The 23,662-nt window shown below is 44.1% G+C and overlaps 1 protein-coding gene across 19 annotated transcripts in view; it reads left to right on the top strand.

Annotated features, from left to right (window-relative positions):
- MYO9A (myosin IXA) overlaps nt 1–23,662 on the top strand; it is a 475,076-nt gene that overhangs the window by 243,270 nt on the left and 208,144 nt on the right. For 17 of the 19 annotated variants that reach the window (XM_065558506.1, XM_065558508.1, XM_024103989.3 and 14 more), the window contains 2 exons: nt 3,134–3,231; nt 8,157–8,283. In XM_065558506.1, the coding sequence (XP_065414578.1) occupies nt 3,134–3,231; nt 8,157–8,283 (225 nt within the window). The remainder of the gene's footprint in view (nt 1–3,133; nt 3,232–8,156; nt 8,284–23,662) is intronic. The other 2 variants (XM_065558516.1, XM_065558515.1) reach the window with 1 other exon arrangement.

Below are 23,662 nucleotides of genomic sequence, written 5' to 3'. Positions count from 1 at the left end.
GGAGCACAGTGCGGAGCAGCAGGGCAGCTTTCCGCTGCCCAGGACGTAGGCAGGGACGCTCTGGGGGAGGCGCGTGGGGGCAGCAGGTGGGGCCGGGGGACGCTCTGGGGAAGGCGCGAGGGATGGCAGGTGGGGGAGAGACTCAGCCCTGAACATTGGTGGAGCTGGGCCCCCATACCCTGAATTTGCTGGAGCATGGGCCCCATGGCCCCATGTAACTTGCCACCCCAATGATATTTTCATCTCTGAACAAGCATATCTTTCAACTTTGAGAGTGGAGATGCTTGAATTGCTTCAATTTAGTGTTAGTAAGCAGGGTTCTTGCTTTTGTGTGACAAGACTGAAAAGGCTGGGAGACGACTCATTGCTTAAGCAGAATACTGATGACCAGTTTGATTAGTCTGCAAATGTTGGCTCTTTTCACAGTTGTTTGCCATTACAGCATGAATGTTCTAAATGTATGACTGTCCATTTTGATAAAAGAAAATAAAGTATAGGGACTTACTGCTGATGAAATAGTGTGCAGAGCATCTGCTTTGACATAAATGATTTACAAGAAGCCTTTCCATATGGGTTAATGAGCTTGGCAATTGTTATGTAAATTGTTAACCACATTGCCTTTGGCTTTGAATGTATTGCTTCTGAGTCAGCTGTAGTAGTTTCACTATTAACTTGTGATATAATTTCAAATGGGTGAAATCCGATAAGGGAGCGGTCACAGGAACATAGGCAGTGTTTCTTCATTTTTATTTTTAAATGAGATTTTTAGTGTCCTTGATAGCTCCCAGCCCTGGATACTAAATGCATGTAAAATGCTTTTATTTGTCTGTGCTGTCCAAGTTCAGCAAGGGCCGGAGAACTAACACTGTGTGTCAACCATAACTTGGAGAGGGGAGTTTAGTTTTATTGGCCCTTTCCTCCCTTGAAACCTTTCTGCATCTGCCAACAAGGAAGCCAGTTTTGATAGTATTTTTTCTGATGTAGACACTTGTTTTTTAAGAGCTGGATTGAGATTAACAATTTATTTCATACTGCTCGCCAATTAGCTATCAGTTAGTAATGACTTTTGGTCACTAAAATCTGGGCCAAAGTGGAACCACTGACCTACATATGAAAGGCTTTGTTTCTTGTCATCAGTTTATGGAATAAAATTAATTTGTCTCATTGCTGTATTACATGGTTTATCTATTTTGAGCTATAGCTGTCCCATTGAATACATATGATGTATAAATTTATTCAGAGTTTAAAAGTAGTTTATGGGGCTATGTCCAGTTAAAGCGGGCACATTTCTACAGTATTATCAATTCAGTTTAGCACAACTGATGAAAATGCCCCCTTTTTAATAAGTCTTGTTTTAACAGAATGCAAACGTATTCATTTCTAATTTAAATTGAGACTCTGCCTACATTGGTATTACAGCTGATTTTAAAAACCAGGTATAAATCCATTTACAGTTAAACAGTTTTTAGTTGGGGGAATTGGATACTGCCAGTGAATATTGTCTAATATTCCTGTATGTTTGTATGGTTTATTGATGCTAATATTTGAAATTAAAGTGTTTGATCTTAGGATCAACAAGTGGACATTACTCTAAAGCAATAACCATATTAAGGAAACAGAGGAAAAATCTTCCCCCTTAAAGGAGAAGATTTGTATCAATGAGTTAGCTGTGAAGATTTATCCACCTATACATGCTGTGGGATGCAGAATGAAGAGACAGCTTTGTGCTATTTATTGAAAGTGAGAGCGAGTGTACTTGAGAGTCCAGGAAATAGTCAGTATTTTGTGATTGTTTAGTGCCTGGTCTCTGTAACATGCAAGTAGCCCTGTATATTGTGGATTTTCAAAACTGTTCATACAAATATGTGTGCACACTTAAATACAGTTACCATGATTTCCATGCAAATGACCAGAGTGGATCGTATAATATGTACACTCAATTACCTGATATGTTATTGTAGGTACAGTTTTGAAAACTGGCTGTTATTTTATTTATATGTGTAACAATATTTTCTTTCTGTACAATTATCAATAAAATAGTCTGTGGTTTAACACAGCGTGACTTGGATTTGGAGACTGACATTTTGGGCTGTAGCTGGATGGCTCTCATAGGAAGACATAAAATAATCTGGCCTATCAAGGGAGGAAACGCATGGTGGGCATGGGGGTGAACCAAATCACATGAAAGGTACTGGGCTTGTTAGTTTATAAACCACTTTACGGGAGTTTAGTTGTAAGGCATATAGTTTTAAATAAGGTTCTTAAATATAGCTGTGAAGCCAATATAGATGGGCCTCAGTATATCTGAATTGTGAAAACTCTGGTACTCTTTGTCACCGTTAACTATTAGTTTTGTAATATTAGTGGGTTATAGAAAACATAAGAGTTCAGTATCTAAATCATTTGAAAGTATCCATGTACCCTCAAAATGTAAAGTTCGGTAGATTTCGAATTTCCTCTGAGTTAGCATTTTCAGAACATTAGTTAATGTTTAGAATAAAAAAACCTGTTAAATACAACAGCCTCCAATCTGCAGCATTCCAAAATTCATGATTTTAACCCCGACAATTAATCTATTGATGTATGTTGCAGTTAATTTTATTTTTAAAAATAATGTAAAAGAATCCATTTTTAATTTAAAAAATGGAATTCTTTTCATTTGTTAGGAGTGTCTGTGAGTTAGAATCCTGGGACTCATTTATTCTAAAGATTAATACTTAGAGCAGACTTGATCTCCTTGGAAAGTTATATGCACATACTTCTTCCAGCAAGTTTTTTTAACATTATTCAAAAGCCGCATGTTGGCTCTCCTCATTCTTTGACTGAGTCCCCATCCCTCACCCACAATAGGTATAGTTCACAATTCATATTGTACATGCTCTTTTCATTCTGCATTGGACTTTCAGAATGGTTCCAGAGGGGGAGAGTGTGAATATGATGTCAAAGGTGTGTGTTGCTGGTGACTAATTGAGCTGTTCCTTATTAATGTTAAGGGGGTCTGTGTCCGTCACTCCTCAGGCAGGAAGGGCATGGAAAGCACTGATTAAGATTTGTGTAATGCTGAATTGACTGGCTAGATACATTCTGGTCTTCATTTCTTTTAACACTCAATCTTTGTGTTTGAACCAAACAGGATTGTTTCTCTGTTGAAGGGGAAGACCTGAAGCATGATTTTGAGCGCTTACAACTGGCCATGGAGATGGTGGGATTTCTTCCCAAGACTCGCAGACAGTGAGTTCATCTTCCACATTAATATCTGGCATAATGAGCAAGACAGTGCTGAATGCACTTGAGTGTGACTCTGTTGTGCGCTAAATAGTTTATCAGACTGCTGATATGACAGGGTGTAATAACACTTGACAATTTATATGTTAAACCTTTGAAGAACATTTAAAGGTATAAACAGGATATACTTCCTGTCAGTTGAGGTATTTTTGAATTGTTCATGAATATTAATGTCTCATTCTGCATGACTTTAATTCAAATGATGATTCAGTCAGATATCCTGTCTGTAACCTTTTATTTATTATACTGCTCTACAGCCAAAATGCTTCTGAAATAAATGTAGTCAAACTTTACTAATTCTGGGTCACTGAGAACGAAAATGATGCTTAAAATTGTTGATTGGCTCTAGTTTTCAAGATATGCTATTGGGTCAGTATATACGACCCTTGACTTGGGGATGGCGGAAGATAAGTGAGTTATAAAGGGAAGGGATCTCAGTTTAAACCAGAAATGACTAAAATACATCTTTGACTGGATCTATGAATAAATCTATGACTGGGTTTGGACAGTACTTGCTTTTTAGGCAAAACAATGAATGATGCAATCTGAAGCTGGTATTGCATCATACATGATATGAATTGCATCATGTTATTCCTAGAAGTCATGGATGATGCAATCATAACGAACCTTACATCACTCTGCTGAACAAATTGCCCTATATCAGCTCTAGAAATCATACAGTGTCGTGCTCTCTTATTTGATTTTGCAAAGGGACACATTTCTGTTTAGCCAAGGTGAGCAGAGATGCCTCGTACTTGTGTGAACAATGCAGATAACTTCTGCTATGTTTGTGGTGAAGTGACTTTTGCATCACAAAAGCGCAGTATAACCACTATGGTTAAGAAAGCCTATCACCTTTATTTTGGCGGCAAAATTGGCGATCAGGACAAGAGGTGGGCCCCACACATATGCTGCAACACTTGTGCAACAAATCTTCGCCGGTGGTTGAACAGGAAAAGGAAATCTATGCCTTTTGCAGTGCCAATGATTTGGAGAGAGCCAACAGATCATACCAGCAATTGTTACTTCTGCATGGTGCCTCCAGTTGGGAAAGGTGTGTCAAAGAAGAAAAAGTGGACTGTGCATTATCCAAACATTCCATCAGCTATACGCCCAGTACCCCACGGAGAAGGACTGCCGGTTCCTGATGCACCAGAATCATTCTCACTTGAGTCAGACGAGGAAGAGGATGAAACTTCTGGTCCAGAACCATCAATGTCACAGGACCCACATTTTCTCCCATCCATCCTCCTCCTCTGGACCACACCTCATAACACACGGTGAACTGAATGACCTTGTCAGGGATTTGGAACTACCCAAGAGTAAGGCAGACCCGTTGGGCTCCAGACTACAGCAGTGGAATCTCCTGGCAGGTGATGTTCGGGTTTCCAGTTGCGTGACCGTCAAAAGAATCTTGTCCCATTCTTCTTCATGGAAGGTGATCTTGTAGCCTGCAACAACATCGATGGTGTGATGGCAGCCCTCAACATCGTTCACGATCCAGATGAGTGGAGACTGTTCATTGATTCATCGAAGACAAGTCTTAAAGCTGTTTTACTGCATAAGGGCAATGTTTTGCCATCAATTCCAGTTGGTCATGCAGTCCATATGAAGGAAACCTATGACAACATGAAACAACTTTTGAGGTGCATAAACTATGACCAACATCAGTGGCAGCTTTGTGGCGATTTGAAGGTTGTTGCTCTCTTGCTTGGTCTGCAGACTGGATACACAAAGTACTGCTGTTTTCTCTGCGAATGGGATAGTCGTGCAAGAGATTCCCACTACATCAAGAAAGATTGACCACTCCGACAGTCATTGGAGCCTGGGAGGAGAAGTGTTCAGCATCCACCACTTGTTGAATCAAGGAAGATTTTGTTACCACCCTTACACATCAAGCTGGGTCTGATGAAGAACTTTGTCAAGGCCATTGACAAAACACAAGCAGCTTTCAAGTATCTCCGTGGAAAATTTCCAAGGTTAAGTGAAGCTAACCTTGTTGTTGGTCCTCAGATTCGTGAACTTCTTCGAGATGATGCATTTGACCATGCACTGTGTGGCAAGGGAAAGATGGCATGGAAAGCCTTCCAGTTAGTGGCAATACATTTTCTCAGAAACAAGAAGGCAGACAACTACAGGTTGTTGGTGGAAAACCTCCTCAAGGCATACAAAAGCCTTGGTTGCAACGTATCACTAAAGATACTTTTTTTGTCCTCTCATCTAGATTTTTTTCCACCGAACTGCAGAGCAGTGAGTGACGAGCACGGCGAGCGATTTCACCAGGACATTGCAACAATGGAGAAACGCTATCAGGGCAAATGGAGCCAATCAATGCTTGCAGACTATTGCTGGAGAGTGACAAGAGATGCTCCATTTAATGAATACAAGAGACAAGCCAAGAAGCGCCGAGTAGACACTGACTAGGAGTAAACTATGTACATAATAGTTTTTTGCCTTTTGTTTCATAATAAATTTTATTTATATAACCCTTTTGCTGATTTTTAAAGTGTTACATAAACAGGACAGGTGAAATATTATCATGTAAAGCAACCATAAACACATGAAAAGACCTAGGTTTACAATTTTTGATTAAACCTCTACTATCTACACATTATACATAGACATAAAATGTAAAAACTTAAATATCTTAGAAACAGTAGCCAATCAGTTGGTTTAATTGTCATATTTGAATTCAGCACATCAAAATACATAATAAATAGCACATTTTATCTTTGAAGCAGACAACTTCTCAAAAATTGTAGACCAGTGTTACTTATTTTTAACCCTTGGATCCATTTTGCATGCATTTGCTGATACCAAATATTCTAGAAGCCTTAAAAACACCTTTGTGTGTAACATCTGGATCCACTCATTCAGTGGTATGGCTAGTTGAGAAATAGGGTTGATCAATCTTAATCTAATACAGAATGAGAATAGCAGTGTCACTCTGAGACTAATAATAACAGCCTTCATGATGCTGCCAGGCAATTGGGGGGGAGGAGGGAGGGAATACAACAAAAAAGAAAAGTAACCACACAACACAAGTGTTTGGATTGAGATTTTGTTTTAGTTCAGCAAAAATTGCAAAATAATTCTTTTATCAATACAGTACTTTCAAGTTCTATCAAGCTACATTATCACTGAAAGTTCTTAAGTCTTCAGTAGGTTATGAATAAATTATTAGATGGAGTCATGAATATCTTTTTCCATAAATCATTACTTCTATAATGTGTTGGTCTAACAGAAATGTTTGTATTTATATTAAATAGAAAAAAATGACATCAGGATAGCAATACTGTTTTCAACAACAAAAACATCAGATTCACAAATCAATAACTTGAATACCACTAAGGCTATGTCTACACTACACAGCTTTTAGCAACATAATGGCATATTGGACTGCATTAGTAGGAGCATTGCCAGCAGATGGAGGGAAGTAATTATTCCTCTCTATTCGGCACTGGTGAGGCCACACACTTGCGTCTAGTTTTGGGCCCCCCGCTACAGAAAGGATGTTGACAAATTGGAGAGTCCTGTGGAGGGCAATGAAAATGATTATGGGGCTGGGGCACATGACTTACAAGGGGAGAGTGAGGGAACTGGGCTTATTTAGTCTCCAGAAGAGGAGAATGAGGGGGGATTTGATAGCAGCCTTCAATTACCTGATGCGGGGTTACAAAGAGGATGGAGCCTGGCTGTTTTCAGTGGTGGCAGATGACAGAACAAGGAGCAGTGGTTTCAAGTTGCAGTGGGGGAGGTCTAGTTTGGATATTAGGAAAAACTATTTTACTAGGAGGGTAGTGAAGCACTGGAATGGGTTACCTTGGGAGGTGGTGGAATCTCCATCCTTAGGGGTTTTTAAGGCCTGGCTTGACAAAGCCCTGATTGGGATGATTTAGTTGGTGTTGGTCCTGCTTTTAGCAGGGGGTTGTACTAGATGACCTCCTGAAGTCCCTTCCAACCCTGATAGTCTATGATTCTATGACATGGCTGTGTCGCTACAGCCGTGCCGCTATAAGTCGTGCAGCGTAGCCGCTGTTTGTCGGCTCTCCTGCCAACAAAAAACTTCCACCCCCCAACGAGCGGTGTTTGCATTGTTGGCAGGAGAGCGCTGTGGCCGACAACGCACTGTTAACACTGGCGCTTCTTGTTGCTGTTTTTCAGGTTGTTTTTTTTTCCCAACACCTCTGAAAGACAAAAGTTTTGTCGTTCAATTGCCACTGTAGATATAGCCTAAGTCCCTACATATATATATATATATATATATATATATATATATATATATATATATATATATATATATATATATATATATATATATATATATATATATATGAGCAAAATTTGTTTAAATTGTTTTGATCCAAACCATTGGATTCATTTTCTCAGTGAAGCAAAATTTTCAGAAGTATGCACCAATACTGAGAGTGTCAGTATTTGAGTGTTCAGTGAAAAATGGGCCTTAGATGACTCAAGTTGGATGCTAATTTTGAGGGTCTCAATTTTCCAGTGGACAGTTTTGAAACTGTAGGGCATAGCTTATCTGTGCCTCAGTTTTCCTCATTTGCAAAATGGGAATTATAATACTTAATAAATGCAAAGTATTCATATTAAGTATTGCAGCAAATAGGATTCATAACATTGCACTGTTTTCAGGCAGCTTTCTAATCAGAATACATTTTAAGGGGTGATAGATGATTTGTGGCAGTTTTTCTTTTGGTTCTTACTGTAGTGGGATTCTAATAAGAAATGTCATTCCAGGGTTGTTGACACTGATGTTTGCTCCAAGATTCTGACAGTGATTTTTTTCTTTTGGTATTATGAAAAAAAAAAATAAAACAAAAATCTTTTTTTTCTTTTTGTTTCTTTAGGATTTTCTCTCTCTTATCTGCAATACTACACTTGGGTAACATCTGTTACAAAAAGAAAACATACCGGGATGATTCTATAGATATTTGTAACCCTGAAGTACTACCTATTGTCTCAGAATTGCTGGAGGTGAGCATTAATTTTTCTTTATACTATCTACAGTTCATCTCCTTTCCTCCTTTTTTGGTGTATCTTTCTTTTAGAAGACCACTCATTTCATATATTGTAGGGGAAAATGTCATATTGAGCTAAAACTTAATATGGGCAATTCTAGTTTTCACTTACTGATTGGCTGTAGCAATTGGCTGTTGGTCACATGTTTCCCTTTTCTTCCCATCCTTATTTTGAATATTAAGGCATCTGCATATTATTTATTCCTGTTTGGTCTGTATCACTGCCTGTGACTTTAGACATTCTGACAAGATATTAAAATACTACCCATATCAATGAAATTAAAATGATCGCATAGCAGCAGCAGGAGAGAAAGAGCCTTTGTGCAGCAGAATGTATCTCAAATCCCCAACTCTTAGTTCCATCACTAACAATTCCACCCATCTCAGCCCTACCTACGTACCCATCCAAATGGATGGGCTTTGCAGAGGGACCTGAGAGGCAAGAGATTTGGGCAGTTTGAGACCAAGGGTGAGTAAATTCCAGAGTTGAGGTACCCTCACAGAAAACACTGCCCTCTGTGTATTGCAGCTGTGTCAGTATCACATGAGGAAGGAGTCAGATAGGCTGGTCCCTAGCTATATATGATTTTTTTTAGGTCAAAACCAACATTTTAAGCCCATCTAAAAGCCATCAGGCAGCCAGAGCAGATTATGAAGCGTTGGTGTTATTTGCTCATAGTGAAATATTTAACAAATGGACCACCACATTCTTTACTTACCTTCTGTATTCAAGAGCAAAAGTCACTGTGTCCTGGCCCAAATGCAGATGGCAAAAAGCTGTCCTGGTCATTTTTGCTATTTGCTTATCTAAAAGCAGCTGGAATTCAACAAATCCCCCAAATTGCACACTTGAGTAATAGATGGGAAACTCTCACTCTAAATCAATTCATAATCTTTGTTTCCCCCCCTCTGGTTGGTCCCACAAACTACCATTATCACCCTAACTTTATCTTGATTGAACCTCAGTCAACTGATTCCCATCCTTATCTGAGTCTCACCCAAACATTGTGAAAGACTCTGTAATGCTTCCTGGATTGGATGAGATAGAAAGTTAGGTGTCATCAGCATATTGAAGGCACTTCAACCCATATCTCTGCACTGATCTAGCCTAACAGCATCATGTATGTGTTGACCAGAAGTGGTGACAGAATAGCTATTAGAGCAGACAGCTGTCCAGCACTACCTGAGAGCTCTCTCCAAGTGAAATTTCCTCAGTTAGCAGTCCTGTCCACCCCCACTAGAATGTGCAGGTGATTCACCATGTTGTGATCAAAAGCATCCGGTAGATCCAATAATATCAGCTTGGGACATGAGGGGAAAATTTTCAAAGGCACAAAGGGGTCTTACATGCTCAACTCCCATTGAAAGTCAGTGGGAGTTGGGCATTTAACTCCCTTTTGTGCCTTTCAGAATTTCCCTCTTGATCTGTATGCATCACAGAGAGGAGATAATCATCAAATGGAACAAGAATAGCATATATGCCAACCATAGCCAAGTGAGAATCCATATTCACAAGGGTCAGGGAACCTGCGACATCAAGATATTGTAAGAGTTGTCTTGCCACAAACTTTTGCATAATCTCAACCAAAAACGAGAGATTAAATATGGGTCAAGATTAATAAAAAAAAAAAGACTCAGTGCTCCCTATTCCAATTTAGCATAACGTTCAAGCAGCCACAAAATATTGCATTATTTCTTCCATATTGAAGTCCACAAAGACCCTGCCACCCCTTATTATATTGCCAGAATAAGGCAAAAAGACCAATTCACCACTCTGCTTAGATGAACTGGAAATTTCACCATACCCCCCATATTTATACTCCCAGTGTAAATCAGACCCCATCTTCCAGATACTGATCACATATTCAGCTTTGCCTGAACCACACCACACAGGTAAGTTCTAAACCTCACAGTATCCCATTTATCAGACTATGCTAGTACGTTGCTTATTTGTCATGGAGGAGAAGATGAAGTTGACGTGTATAGAATGTGTTGCATCTTGTCGGTCAATAATGATTTCACAAACTTCTGACATAGTTATGAATAAATAGTGGACTAGTAAAAGGGGATGGAGTTAAAGTAGTTCTTTTCATGTGTAATGTGATATTTAACATTTATTTAAGAGATTTATGAACTTTCAGAGGATTTGAATCTTTATATATATTACCTTTCCGTATCACTGGCATACTTTTAAATATCTTAATGTGACGTTAATGATTTTACCTTTTAAAACATTTGTTACTTAATATAGCAAACTAAACTCTAAGTTTACAAAGGATTTTTTTTAGGATTTTTTTTAATGGAAACAAAATGTATATTAAAAGTATAAATTAGGCAGGAATTACACCATTTGTATGGCCCCCTGTAAATGTTAGACAGAAGTACATGAAGTGTAGGACTGGAAAGGACTTCAATAGGTCATCTAGTTCGGTCTCTTGCATTCAAGCCAGGACTACCTAATAACTAGATCATTCCTGAAAGGTGTTTACCTAACGTGTTCTTAAACACCTCCATTGATGGAGATTCCACAACCTCCCTAGGCTATTTGTTCGAGTGTTTAACTAGTCTGACAATTAGGAAGTTTTTCCTAATGTCCAACCTAAACCTCCTTTGCTGCAATTTAAGCTCATTGCTTCTTGTCCTATCCTCAGATGTTAAGAACAATTTTTCTCTCTCCTCCTTGTAAACAACCTTTTATGTACTTGAAAACTGTTATCATGTCCCCCCTCAGTCTTCACTTCTCCAAACTAAACAAACCCAATTTTTTTCAGTCTTTCTTCAGAGGTTATGTTTTTGAGACCTTTAATAATTTTTGTTGCTCTCCTCTGGACTTTCTCCGATTTGTCCACAGCTTTCCTGAAATGTGGCACCCAGAACTGGACACAATACTCTAGTTGAGGCCTTACCAGCATGGAGTAGAATGGAAGAATTACTTCTTGTGTCTTGCTTACAACGCTCCTACTAACACATCCCAGAATGATGTTAGGTTTTTTGCAACAGTGTTACACTGTTGACGCATATTTAGTTTATGATCCATTATAATCCCCAGATCCTGTTCCATAGTAGTCCTTCCTAGGCAGTCATTTCCCATTTTGAATTTGTGCAATTGATTATTTCTTCTTAAGTGGAGTACTTTTTATTTGTCCTTATTGAATTTTATCCTGTTTACTTCAGATCATTTCTCCAGTTTATCCAAATCATTTTGAATTTTAATCCCGTCCTCCAAAGCACTTGCAACCTCTCCTAGCTTGGTATTGCCTGCAAACTTGATAACTGAATTCTCTCTGCCATTCTCATATGCTAAATCATTTATGAAGATATTGAACAGAACTGGACCCAGGACTTGTGGGACCCCACTCGATATGCCCTTACTTACTCCAATATCATATTAAGATTTTTCAGGTTTTTACATTTTAAAACTTGGCAGACTAATTGTAACTGGTTATAATGTAGGATGAGTTCATGAAATTGCTTTAAATGTAAGGAGGAGATTCTCCCTCCAGCCTCAGAGTAATCACAAAAAATTTGAATCAGTCTTTTTCCTGATCTAAGAGAATGGAGGAAATTGGCCTGGTAATGGAAGCCTGATTACAACCTCAACTATGGAGATTCTCTCTCTGTTTAATCTTATTCTGTTGAAAGGAATGCCTGCCTCCCCTTGCCTCTCAAAAAAAGCCTCACAGCACATTCTCATTGGTAGAATTGACATAACTGGTACTTTCATTCATATTATTATTAATATATAAATCAGTACCAACAATAGTTTCTCTTTGAGAAAACACTCCTGTTTTTTTCCTGGCAAAAGCAGATGATATGAATTGTAACCGTAAAATTATATAGTTCTTCTTCGAGTGCTTGCTCATATCCATTCCATTAGGTGTGCGCGCGCCGCGTGCACGATCGTCGGAAAATTTTCTACCCTAGCAACACCGGCGGGTCGGCTGTGGAGCCCCCTAGAGTGGCGCCTTCATGGCGCTGAATATATACCCCAGCCGACCCGGCGCCCCCTCAGTTCCTTCTTACCGCCCCTGACGGTCGTTGGAACTGTGGAGCGCGGCGTAGCTGTTCTCCACTCTCCCTAGCTTATTCAGTCATTCACAGTTATAGTTATAGTTCTAGTTGTTTATAGTTAAATAGTTGGTTTTTTCACTTGTTAATAGTTGTTATATAGTTCAAGGGGATTAAGGGGGTTGTCTCCCCCTTTTTCCCCCGGCCGCGTGGCCGGGCTCATGCCCAAGGCTCCCGGCTTCAAGCAGTGCGCCTCCTGCGCTAAGCCTATGCCAACGAGCGACCCGCACGACTCGTGTCTGAAGTGCCTGGGAGAGTCCCATCAAACAGATAAGTGCAAGATCTGTAAGGCCTTCAGACCGAGGACCAAGAAGGAGCGGGACTTTCGGCTCCGGCAACTCCTTATGGAGGCGGCACTTAGCCCGGACGCTCCATCAGCGCGTCAGGCCCCGGCACCTGGCACCTCGGTGCGCAGTGCCCCGGCGGCACCGACCATTCCGACCACGCGAGTGGCGTCGGACAAGCCTCCACGGCACCGGACCTCGTCGGCACCGCAATCACAGCAAGTGCCTCGGCGCCGTTCATTATCCCCGGGACATAAAAAAGCCCATAAGACGGGGACCTCCGTGCCGAAGACTCCGGCTCCCCCAGTGCCGGGGGGTAGAGCCGCGTCCGCCTGTGGAGCACCGGAAACAGGTGCCTCCAGCACCATCGACTCCGGCTCCGAGGCCGTTGAGTCCGGTGCAGACAGGGTCACCACCGAGACCGGCGGTGATACAGTGCCTCCCGTCGACCCCAGAGACCTTCGCGACGGCGAGAGACTTGATCGCTCTCACGGAGCCGGCACCGCCCTCACCGCCGGCACCGTTGACTCGTCCGGTCCAATCTAGGGGGAAACCTGCCTTGATGCGCCCTCCATCGCAGGGGCTGGAACCACGGCACCGGTCCAGGTCCCGAAGCAGGTCCCCACGCCGCTCGCAGTCCCGGCGCCGGATGTCACTTCGGCACCGGTCGTACTCGCAGCCAAGATCTTCGTCGCGGCACCGCTCTACGTCTCGGCACCGCTATGATCGTCGGCACCGATCAACATCGAGACGTAGTTCTCGGCACCGCTACGATCGACGCTCGACGTCGAGAGGCCGCTCCCGGCACCGGGCCTACTCCAGGTCATCGTCGAGGTCCAGATCCGACTCCCGGCACCGGCGAGGTCATCGGCACCGATCGCGATCCCGGCACCGATCGCCGGCACCGCGTGGAGATAGAACATCTCCGGACCGGCACCGTGCAGCACCGCATCCCACGGGATTCGTCTCGGCGCACTCGGCACCGCCATGGCCATCGAGATCGGTGTCTCGCTCCTCTGAGGACTTATCGAGATCGGCATACCCCCCTCAGGGGCAAGCCGAGGAGCAGGACATAGGCCATTGGGCAGGAGGTAGCAGAGGACCCTGCTCATGGCCCATCTCACTGGTCGTTCTGGACCCCGTGGGCGTACCATCAGGCGCAAGGGGCTCCAATAACTTCGACCTCTCGCTCGGGTCACTCCGATAGAAGGGCCCCAGAGTCCACCATCTCTCGGCCTCCGCCAGGGGGCATGGAGGCTTCCGTGTCCGCACCACCTGACGTCCTGGACCCAAGGGCAGGTGATGCTCCGGCCCAGGAGCAGGGAGACCAGGAACCTCCCTTGGATCCTTTACCACCGGAGGCATCTTCCTCTTCCTCTCCGGATGAGGCAGTGGCTGGCATGTCGTGCACAGGTCCACCCCCGATAGATCTTCGGGCTCATCAGGACCTCCTACGTAGGGTGGCCCGTAATATGGACCTGCAGGCGGAGGAGATAGTGGAGGTGCAGGACCCCATTGTAAATATCCTCGCGGCGGATGTCCCATCAAGAGTGGCGTTACCCCTGATCCGCACGATCCAGGCTAATGCAAATACGATATGGCAAACTCCTGCCTCTATCCCACCCACAGCGAGAGGGGTGGAAAGAAAGTACTTTGTCCCCTCCAAAGACTACGAGTACTTGTATACCCATCCCCAGCCGTGTTCACTGGTGGTGTCATCAGTGAATGCAAGGGAGCGCCACGGTCAACAGGCCGCAGCGCCCAAATCGAAGGAGGCTAAGCGCCTCGATTTGTTTGGCCGTAAAGTTTATTCAGCCGGAGGGCTGCAACTTAGAGCGGCTAACCAGCAGGCGCTCCTGAGCCGCTACAACTTTAACTCCTGGAACTCTATGGGGAAGTTCAAGGAATTGGTTCCCCAAGAGTCCAGGAGGAGTTTGGGGCCTTGGTAGAGGAGGGTAAGAAGGTGGCTCGGACCTCCTTACAGGCCTCCTTGGACATAGCGGACTCGGCTGCGAGAACCCTGGCTTCGGGCATCGCTATGCGAAGGACCTCCTGGCTCCAAGTTCGGGTTTGCCCCCGGAATTGCAACAAACCCTGCAGGATTTTGCCCTTCGAAGGACAGGGGTTGTTCTCGGAGAAGACGGACTCTCGCCTGCAGAGCCTCAAGGACTCCAGGACAATCATGCGCTCCCTGGGGATGCATGTTGCGGGTCCTCAGCGCAGGCCATTTAGGCCTCAGCCTCAGCGCTTCTACCCCCCCCCCCCACCTCGTCAGAGACAGGACTCGGCCCGGAGGCGTGGGCGAGGTGGTAGACGAAGGTGGACCGGCCCTCAACCCGGTCAGAACCAAGGGCCACCAAGGCCACCCGCAGGCCCCAGGCAGAACTTTTGAAGGTGCGGTCGAGGACGGCGCCCCAGTCATCCCCAGGATCCAGCCCCCTCCTTTCGGGATCGCCTCTCCCACTTCCACCGTGTTTGGTCCCTTATAACTTCGGACCGTTGGGTCCTTCGCACGGTGGAGAGGGGATACGCTATCCAGTTTTCTTCAATCCCCCCTCCCACCTCCCTTCCCCGTCCCTCTTCAGGGACCCTTCTCACGAGCAACTTCTTATACAGGAGGTTTCCACGCTCCTTGCTATGGGGGCCATAGAGGAGGTTCCAGTAGAGTTAAGGGGCAAGGGATTTTATTCCCGTTACTTCCTCATTCCCAAGTCCAAAGGAGGTCTGCGACCCATCTTGGACTTGCGCGGACTCAACAAATTCGTAGTAAAGTTGAAGTTCCGTATGGTCTCTCTGGGGGCCATTATCCCTTCCCTCGATCCTGGAGACTGGTTCGCCGCCCTCGACATGAAAGACGCATACTTTCACATCGCAATTTACCCGCCTCACAGACGCTTCCTGCGATTCGTAGTAAGCAAAGTGCACTATCAATTTGCAGTCCTTCCCTTCGGCCTATCCTCGGCCCCAAGAGTGTTCACGAAATGTATGGCTGTCGTGGCAGCGTACCTTCGTCGGCAAGGGATACAGGTGTTCCCGTACCTAGACGACTGGCTGGTACGCGGTCGCACGAAAGAGCAAGTTCGAGCTCACGTCCACATAATAGTGCACACATTCAACGAGTTGGGCATCCTACTCAACAAGGACAAATCCACTCTAGAACCTACCCAGAGAATAGAATTCATCGGCGCAGTCCTAGACTCCAGACGTGCACAAGCCATCCTGCCAGACAACCGCTTTTGTACCATCACGGGCCTCATTCAAGGGGCTCAGGGCCTTCCCAACTACCACGGTGAGGTCGTGCCTCACCCTGCTGGGTCACATGGCTTCCTGCACGTACGTAACCAGGCATGCCAGACTTCGGCTTCGCCCACTCCAAACCTGGGTGTCGTCGATATACCGCCCACATCGGGACAGCCTGAACATGGTGGTCACGGTCCCGAACTCGGTCCTGACCTCCCTCACCTTGTGGCTAGATCACAATGTGGTTTGCGAGGGGATGCCGTTTCACGCCCCACAACCCTCTCTGCACCTGGTCACAGACGCTTCATCTCTGGGTTGGGGCGCCCATCTCAACGAACACCATACCCAGGGCCTGTGGACTGCACCTCAGCTAGCCCTGCACATCAATGTTCGGGAACTGATGGCGGTGCGCCTGGCGTGCCAGGCATTTCTCAATCTCCTACGTGGCCGCTGTGTGTTAGTTCTCATCGACAACACCACGGCCATGTTTTACATCAACAAGCAAGGAGGAGCACGTTCGTCAATTCTATGCCAAGAGGCCATTCGCCTGTGGGACTTCTGCATCGCCCACTCAATCCATCTCACGGCAATCGTTCCTCCCTGGAGTCCAGAACACTTTAGCGGACCGACTCAGCAGGTCCTTTCAAACGCACGAGTGGTCTATCCGGCCGGACATCATACATTCCGTCTTCCAGAAGTGGGGATTTCCCCAGATAGACCTGTTTGCATCTCGAGACAACAGGAAGTGCCACGTGTTCTGCTCCCTGCAAGGTCGAGCTCCGGGCTCCCTCTCGGATGCGTTTCTCCTTCCCTGGAAAGACCACCTGTTTTATGCCTTCCCTCCGTTTCCTCTGGTCCACAAGGTACTGCTCAAATTGCGCAGAGACCAGGCACAGGTAATTCTGGTCGCTCCAGCGTGGCCGAGACAACATTGGTACACCACACTGTTGGAACTCTCGGTTCAGACACCGATCCCGCTTCCATTATGTCCGGATCTCATCTCTCAGGACCACGGCCGGCTGCGTCACCCCGACCTGCAATCTCTTCACCTCACGGCGTGGCTGCTCCATGGTTCACCCATGCAGAGCAACAATGCTCACTCTCGGTCCAACAGATTCTGCTGAGCAGTAGGAAGCCTTCAACACGGACCACATACTTGGCCAAGTGGAAGCGGTTCTCCTGTTGGTGCGAACAACGAGCCACGTCCCCGTTACAGGCACCTATTCCTCTCATTTTGGAATATCTCCTCTCCCTAAAACAGCAGGGGTTGGCGATATCTTCAATTAGAGTTCACCTGGCCGCTATATCGGCCTTTCACCCAGGGGAACTCGCGTCCTCGGTATTCTCTAACCCGATGGTCGTTAGATTCCTCAAGGGCTTAGACCAGATGTACCCACAACAACGTCAGCCCGTTCCGACGTGGGACCTCAACCTGGTTCTCTCCAAGCTCACAGGTCCTCCATTCGAGCCACTGGCCACCTGTTCACTTTTGTACCTATCCTGGAAGACAGCCTTCCTCGTAGCCATCACCTCAGCAAGGCGCGTTTCTGAACTCAGGGCGCTTACATCCGAGCCCCCTTACACAGTTTTCCATAAGGATAAAGTGCAGCTTCGTCCACATCCTGCCTTTCTCCCTAAGGTGGTTTCTCCTTTTCATATCAACCAGGATATATTTCTCCCGGTCTTTCATCCTAAACCACATGCTACTCGCCAGGATCAACGTTTGCATTCTCTGGACGTACGCAGGGCCCTGGCTTTCTATATTGACCGCACAAGGCACTTTAGAAAGACAATGCAACTCTTAGTTGCAGTGGCCGACCGAATGAAAGGCTCACCGGTCTCCTCACAACGCCTATCCTCCTGGATTACGTCTTGCATCCGGACTTGCTATGACCTGGCAGGTGTCTCAGCACCGCACCTCACCGCTCACTCCACGAGGGCCCAAGCTTCCTCGACTGCTTTCCTGGCGCAAGTTCCGATCCAGGACATTTGTAGAGCTGCGGTTTGGTCATCAGTCCACACGTTTACAGCTCACTATGCACTAGTGCAGCAGTCCAGGGACGATGCTGCCTTCGGATCAGCGGTTTTGCACACAGCAATGTCTCACTCCGACCCCACCACCTAAGTTGGGCTTGGGAGTCACCTAATGGAATGGATATGAGCAAGCACTCGAAGAAGAAAAGACGGTTACTCACCGTTGTAACTGTTGTTCTTCGAGATGTGTTGCTCATATCCATTCCAAACCCGCCCCCCTTCCCCACTGTCGGAGTAGCCGGCAAGAAGGAACTGAGGGGGCGCCGGGTCGGCTGGGGTATATATTCAGCGCCATGAAGGCGCCACTCTAGGGGGCTCCACAGCCGACCCGCCGGTGTTGCTAGGGTAGAAAATTTTCCGACGATCGTGCACGCGGCGCGCGCACACCTAATGGAATGGATATGAGCAACACATCTCGAAGAACAACAGTTACAACGGTGAGTAACCGTCTTTTTTTCTAAAATTGACAATCACATGGTGTGAAGAGGTGCTGTCAACCTGTTAATTTCCCTAAATATATCATCTTTAACGAAGGTAAGTCTCATGCAGTTCCCGCACTATGTCATCCATTGCGGTGGTGGGAAAAAAATAAATAAACCCTCTCCCCGCCCTTTCTTTTTAACACCCTCCTCCTTCTGCTGTGCTGTGCATCAAATCCCACCGCTCACACCAGTTGTGACAAAGTTCCTCCTCTGCCTTGGTGGGTCCTGCGCTTTCTGGCAGATTTGCTTGCCTCCTTGAAGATTTCAGAGTAGCAGCCGTGTTAGTCTGTATCCGCAAAAAGAACAGGAGTACTTGTGGCACCTTAGAGACTAACAAATTTATTAGAGCATAAGCTTTCGTGGACTACAGCCCACTTCTTTGGTTCCTTCCAAGAAGTGGGCTGTAGTCCACGAAAGCTTATGCTCTAATAAATTTGTTAGTCTCTAAGGTGCCACAAGTACTCCTGTTCTTTTACCTTGAAGATTGTCTTTATATATATATATATAATGTGCATTAAGAGAATTTTTGAGGAAAATTGGGTTTCCTACATGTTGAATGGGATGTGCCTTTCTTTAATGACTGTACCTTCGGAGGCGTAAAGAGGTTCGCAGTGCCCCAAATTAAAAATAGCAAAGAATATATAATGAAGAGACATTGTATTGTTTGGTGAAGCCAACATAAGAGTTGGAACTAGAAATGTAATGTCATGTCCAAATGAATATTTTTTTGAATGGTTCTGTATGGAAAGCTTTCCACAAGATTGTGGGAGAAATGTATTATACTGTAGTAGCCATATAGCAGTGCTACAGGTATTGTTACGAGAACATCTCCATTAGAAACCCCTACTTTCAGGGGATTCTAACTTCTGTTAGGTCATTTCTGAGAGATGAGAATATAGGGGAAAAGGTTTTTTTTTCAGTAGTCTTCTAATTAATTTTTAAGAATTTGCCATGGACTCGTTTATCTTAATTTTACTTCTCTAGAGTATCTGTCCAATGGCCAAGTATTCCTCCCACTGAATTTCCTCTACTTTATTTGAATATGTAACCCTCTTTGTACCCTGTAGGAAGGTGAAATTTGAGAGATGGCCAGTGGGGAAGTAGGGGTAGAGGTAGGAGAGAGGCTGCTAGACTCCTTCTAATGCTATCTTGAAGGTGAAGAAGGATTAAGACTTCTTTCCAAATTTTGAGGTAGCATTGGGAGACATCCTGTTGTATTTGTGTCTTTTGAGATGTCCCCCTCTCTTTTCTTTCCCAGGCTACAAATGTAATATTGTCTAGGGTATATTGTATTCTAGGTGCCCATGAAACTGATTTGAATGATTGCACTGGGATGTTGTTTGAGTGTACGGTGGCAGCCAAGTTGCACCAGCACACTTTATTGTTTAGAACATTTTTTTTCTTCCTTTCTATTTAATTTGGAAACAAATCCAAAGAAAAATAATGTGAATTCATTAAATTCAAGCCATCTAAATCTATGGTTTTTCCCAACAGCCATACCTCTTGCAATCTACATTATGGAAAAAATGTAACAGTTTATGTAGTACTTCAAAAAAATCTACATGTGTGCAAAGTCACTGAGTTTAGGTTGCTGGAGAAATAATAATTTTGAATGTCTTTATTTTCACATTTAAATTCTCATCCATAAGCTTGTGCTAATGTTCTGATATTTGTGTGGGGAGGTTTATTATTCAGAGCTGTGTTCAGGACTGGATTGTAGAGAACTCTGGGGAAGTTGCTGTAAAGGGAAGCTAGTGTTGAAAGCTGTGAGGAAATATGAAGAGTGATAAAGTGCTGAGATGGTCTTCATTATTCGTAGACGTTGACAATGCATTCCAAAATATGGTACTTTTTTTTTGATTTGTTAAAACATTCAGACTAAGTATTTGTTGTAAAAGTAAACTGCTGCATAGGATTTTGCCTGGACTCTGTGGATCGTTTCATTTACAGCAAGACTTCAATTACTTTTTTTAAAATAATAGACATAGTGTATGGATTATGTGAGGGGCTTGGCAGATATTTCTTGGCCTTTGTTTAAACTTCACTGAAAGTCAGTGTTGTAGGATTAGGTCAATGTTGCCTGATGGATTGACCAGATGTAGAATTCTGTAAAAGTAGTGAAGCTATTACAGAGGGAGGGAGAATTTCTGTGACAACAGGTTTCACTGGAAACCCAGAGGATCTTTTTTAAAAATAAAATGTTTGTGGTGAAGAGCCTGTAAATACTCAATTGTGAGCTCACTGATCCCTCTCCCCCCTCCCCCCTCCCCCCTCCCCCCCCCATTTCTATCTGTCTTATGTGTGCCAAGGAAGGTGGTCTCACAATTTAGGACTTGAAATAATAGAGTTGCATCCGAAGAAGTGAGGTTTTTACTCACGAAAGCTTATGCCCAAATAAATCTGTTAGTCTTTAAGGTGCCACCAGACTCCTTGTTGTTTTTGTAGATACAGACTAACACGGCTACCCCCTGATAAATAATAGAGCGGTTTTTCTTATTTGCATGTGTAATTTAGAATATGTTAAGTGTGTTTGAGCATGATGGGGACTGCTTAAGCAGAACTCATAGCTGAACTAAATCTTTTGGGAGCAGATAAGCAAGTCTATTTGTTTTTCTGATACTATTTTTCCAGTGTAAAAAGCAGATAATATTTTCCTACCTTTTGTAAGGGGCTTTTAGCTCTTTGGGTAAAAAGTGCTACATAAATGTTAAGTAGCAGCTCCCTGCTTCTGGAGCTCTTCCCTGCCACAGGGAAAAACTCAAGCAGAGGAGATAGGGTCTGGATCGGGGAGGCTGCCCTCTCCCCTGTCAGAGCCTTTCCTCATCACAGTGAAAGACTCTGGCAGTGGGGAGCTGCTGAAGCCTTTCCCAGCTGCCTTCCCACTGCCAGAGCCTTTCACTGACATGTGTAGCTACATGCTGCACTGTGGACGCAGCTTTTCTTTTCACTGTGGCAAAAGGGGCATGTAATATACACATAGCCTATGTGATATTGGACCTCGGTAATCAAAAGCAATTTTTTCCTGTGAAAATAAAAGCAACTCAGTTATAAAATAACAGTGTAATAAATTATACTTACTGAATCCACCATTTTATACTAATGAGCGTTCCCTTCCAGCAGCTTATAGCCAGGTATATGGATAAATGTATGCTAAGAATTTTTCCACTGAAAAGCTCTCTTTAGTTCTCCCAGAGGAATTCCCCATTCTCTCTCTTGCAGGACAGAAAGAATAAAGAGAAATCAAAAAGGAGAGTAGGAATACCATGACTGTCGTTGCCTTCTGCTGTCAACTATGGCAGTCCACATTGCTATACAGACCCTCCTCATTGATGGACATATCCATCAATGGGGGTCCAAGGATCTTATGGACCCATCTTCTCCAACTGAAATCTGGGCAGGTGGATCTCTGGCCCGCTACTCAAGAATAAGTTTCTTATAGCTAGTCTTTTACCCAGCCCTTCCTTTGACTTCTTTCCATAGATAGAGACTCACCTTAAAAAAAGGCCTTGAAGGCACACACAGCAGTGTTGTCCTTCATGGAAATGGGTGTAAGGGTCCCAATTACACCATTTTCTCTACGCCTGATGAACTCTCATTCCAGCTAGTTAGGTGCCTGGGTTTGGCCATTGAAATGCACAAACTAGCAACAAATGAACTCCTTGTACTCTTGCAGATCTCTTTTTCTGTTTCCCATTATGGTAAAGCTGAGTTCCATACTGTTCTTGGATTTGTTCCTAGGATGCTGTCTGCAAATCACAATAACCAGGAGATGTACCTTCCTTGTTTGTAGCTAAACAATTTGTGAAAGAGAGGTTACTTAACTTAGCTGCTAAAATCTTATTTTGGGAAAAAATATTTAGGATGCCTGCATTCATGTTTGTGTCATGGTGAGTTCACACAGAGGAATGGTATGAGGTTAAGTGCCTAGGTGTCCTATTGACTGACATAGTAAATGTATTTGTGAAATTTATTATGTACAAAAAGGATTTTACTCTGACTTACAAGCCCATTGCATATTGCCTATATTATTGATGCCTGCTTGGAAAAGAAAGAATTGACCTCCACCAGAAAAATCTGCTGAGCAGCATCTTGGAAGTCATTTAATTCCATTTTGCTGCGCTAAACACTTGATCTGTCTGTCTCTGCAAAGGCTTCATAAATATGGTATTTTCAAAGTGTAGTGGTCTACAGTAACTCTTCTCAATATTAGTCAAGTATGGACACTCTTACTTAGGGTATGTCTACACAGGGATAAAAGCACCCCTGGCTGGCCTGGGTCAGCTGATTCAGGCTCGTGGGTCTTGGGCTGCGAGACTAAAAATTGCTGTATAGGCATTCAGGCTTGGGCCAGAGCCTGGGCTCAGGAACCCTCCATCCTCACAGGGTCCTAGAGCTAAAGCTCCAACCCACGTCCAAATGACTACACAGCAATTTTTCAGTCCTGGAACCCGAGCCCTGTGAGGCTGACCCAGCTGACCTGGGCCAGCTGTGGGTGTTTTATCCCTGTGTAGACATACCCTTGGATTCCATTAGTCCATTTTAGTGGATGCGAAAGGGAAATTTCCTTGCCTGTGAAATGTTTTTTGGTATCAGATACCACAAGCTGGAAACACCCTCCTGCCCCACCTCTTACTTTATCAATTAACTGAAAGTAATTTTGTGAGGTTTCCCCCCCCAGTGAAAGCTAATTATCTAGAGGAAAATTCAACTGCAAAATTCTTAGAACTGTTAGAGAATAAAGTATGGCATGAAGAATGATTTGATTTCACTGGGGAGGAGAGGGGGGACATGCATTGACCTCATTGCTCTGTTAGTTAATACCACCCAATTGTTAGATCAGGGCAAAAGTTGTATTTCTGTTTTCAAAAATGAAGGGTGCTAAAACAAGCGAGGCAGAGAGATCCACATTGCCTAGCACTCAAGTTAATACAAGTTCAGTTTTCTTCAGTTGCTAGATCGTAACAGCCCTGCATTACGTGAGAAGCAATCTTAGGCTGTCTTGGGAGTCTGACTAGCCCTCTGGCTGTCTGTACATTGCCACCTCCCTCATTTAGCTATGTTGACATTTTTAGCAAAGGAGGAGTTGCCTGTCACAATTCACTGGTTTTTAGAGATCCAGTCGCCCAACCACTTCAGTGTTAGTTTAACTTACATCTGGCAGACAGCAAGACCTGAAATCTACATTAATTTTATGAAACAATTACTTCATTTTCCTTGGGAGTTGTGT

This window comes from Chrysemys picta, chromosome 10 (genome assembly GCF_011386835.1).
Source record: "Chrysemys picta bellii isolate R12L10 chromosome 10, ASM1138683v2, whole genome shotgun sequence".
NCBI lineage: Eukaryota > Metazoa > Chordata > Testudines > Emydidae > Chrysemys > Chrysemys picta.
The sequence above is the reverse complement of the archived record's forward strand: the minus strand, read 5'-3'. Positions and strand labels throughout refer to the sequence as shown.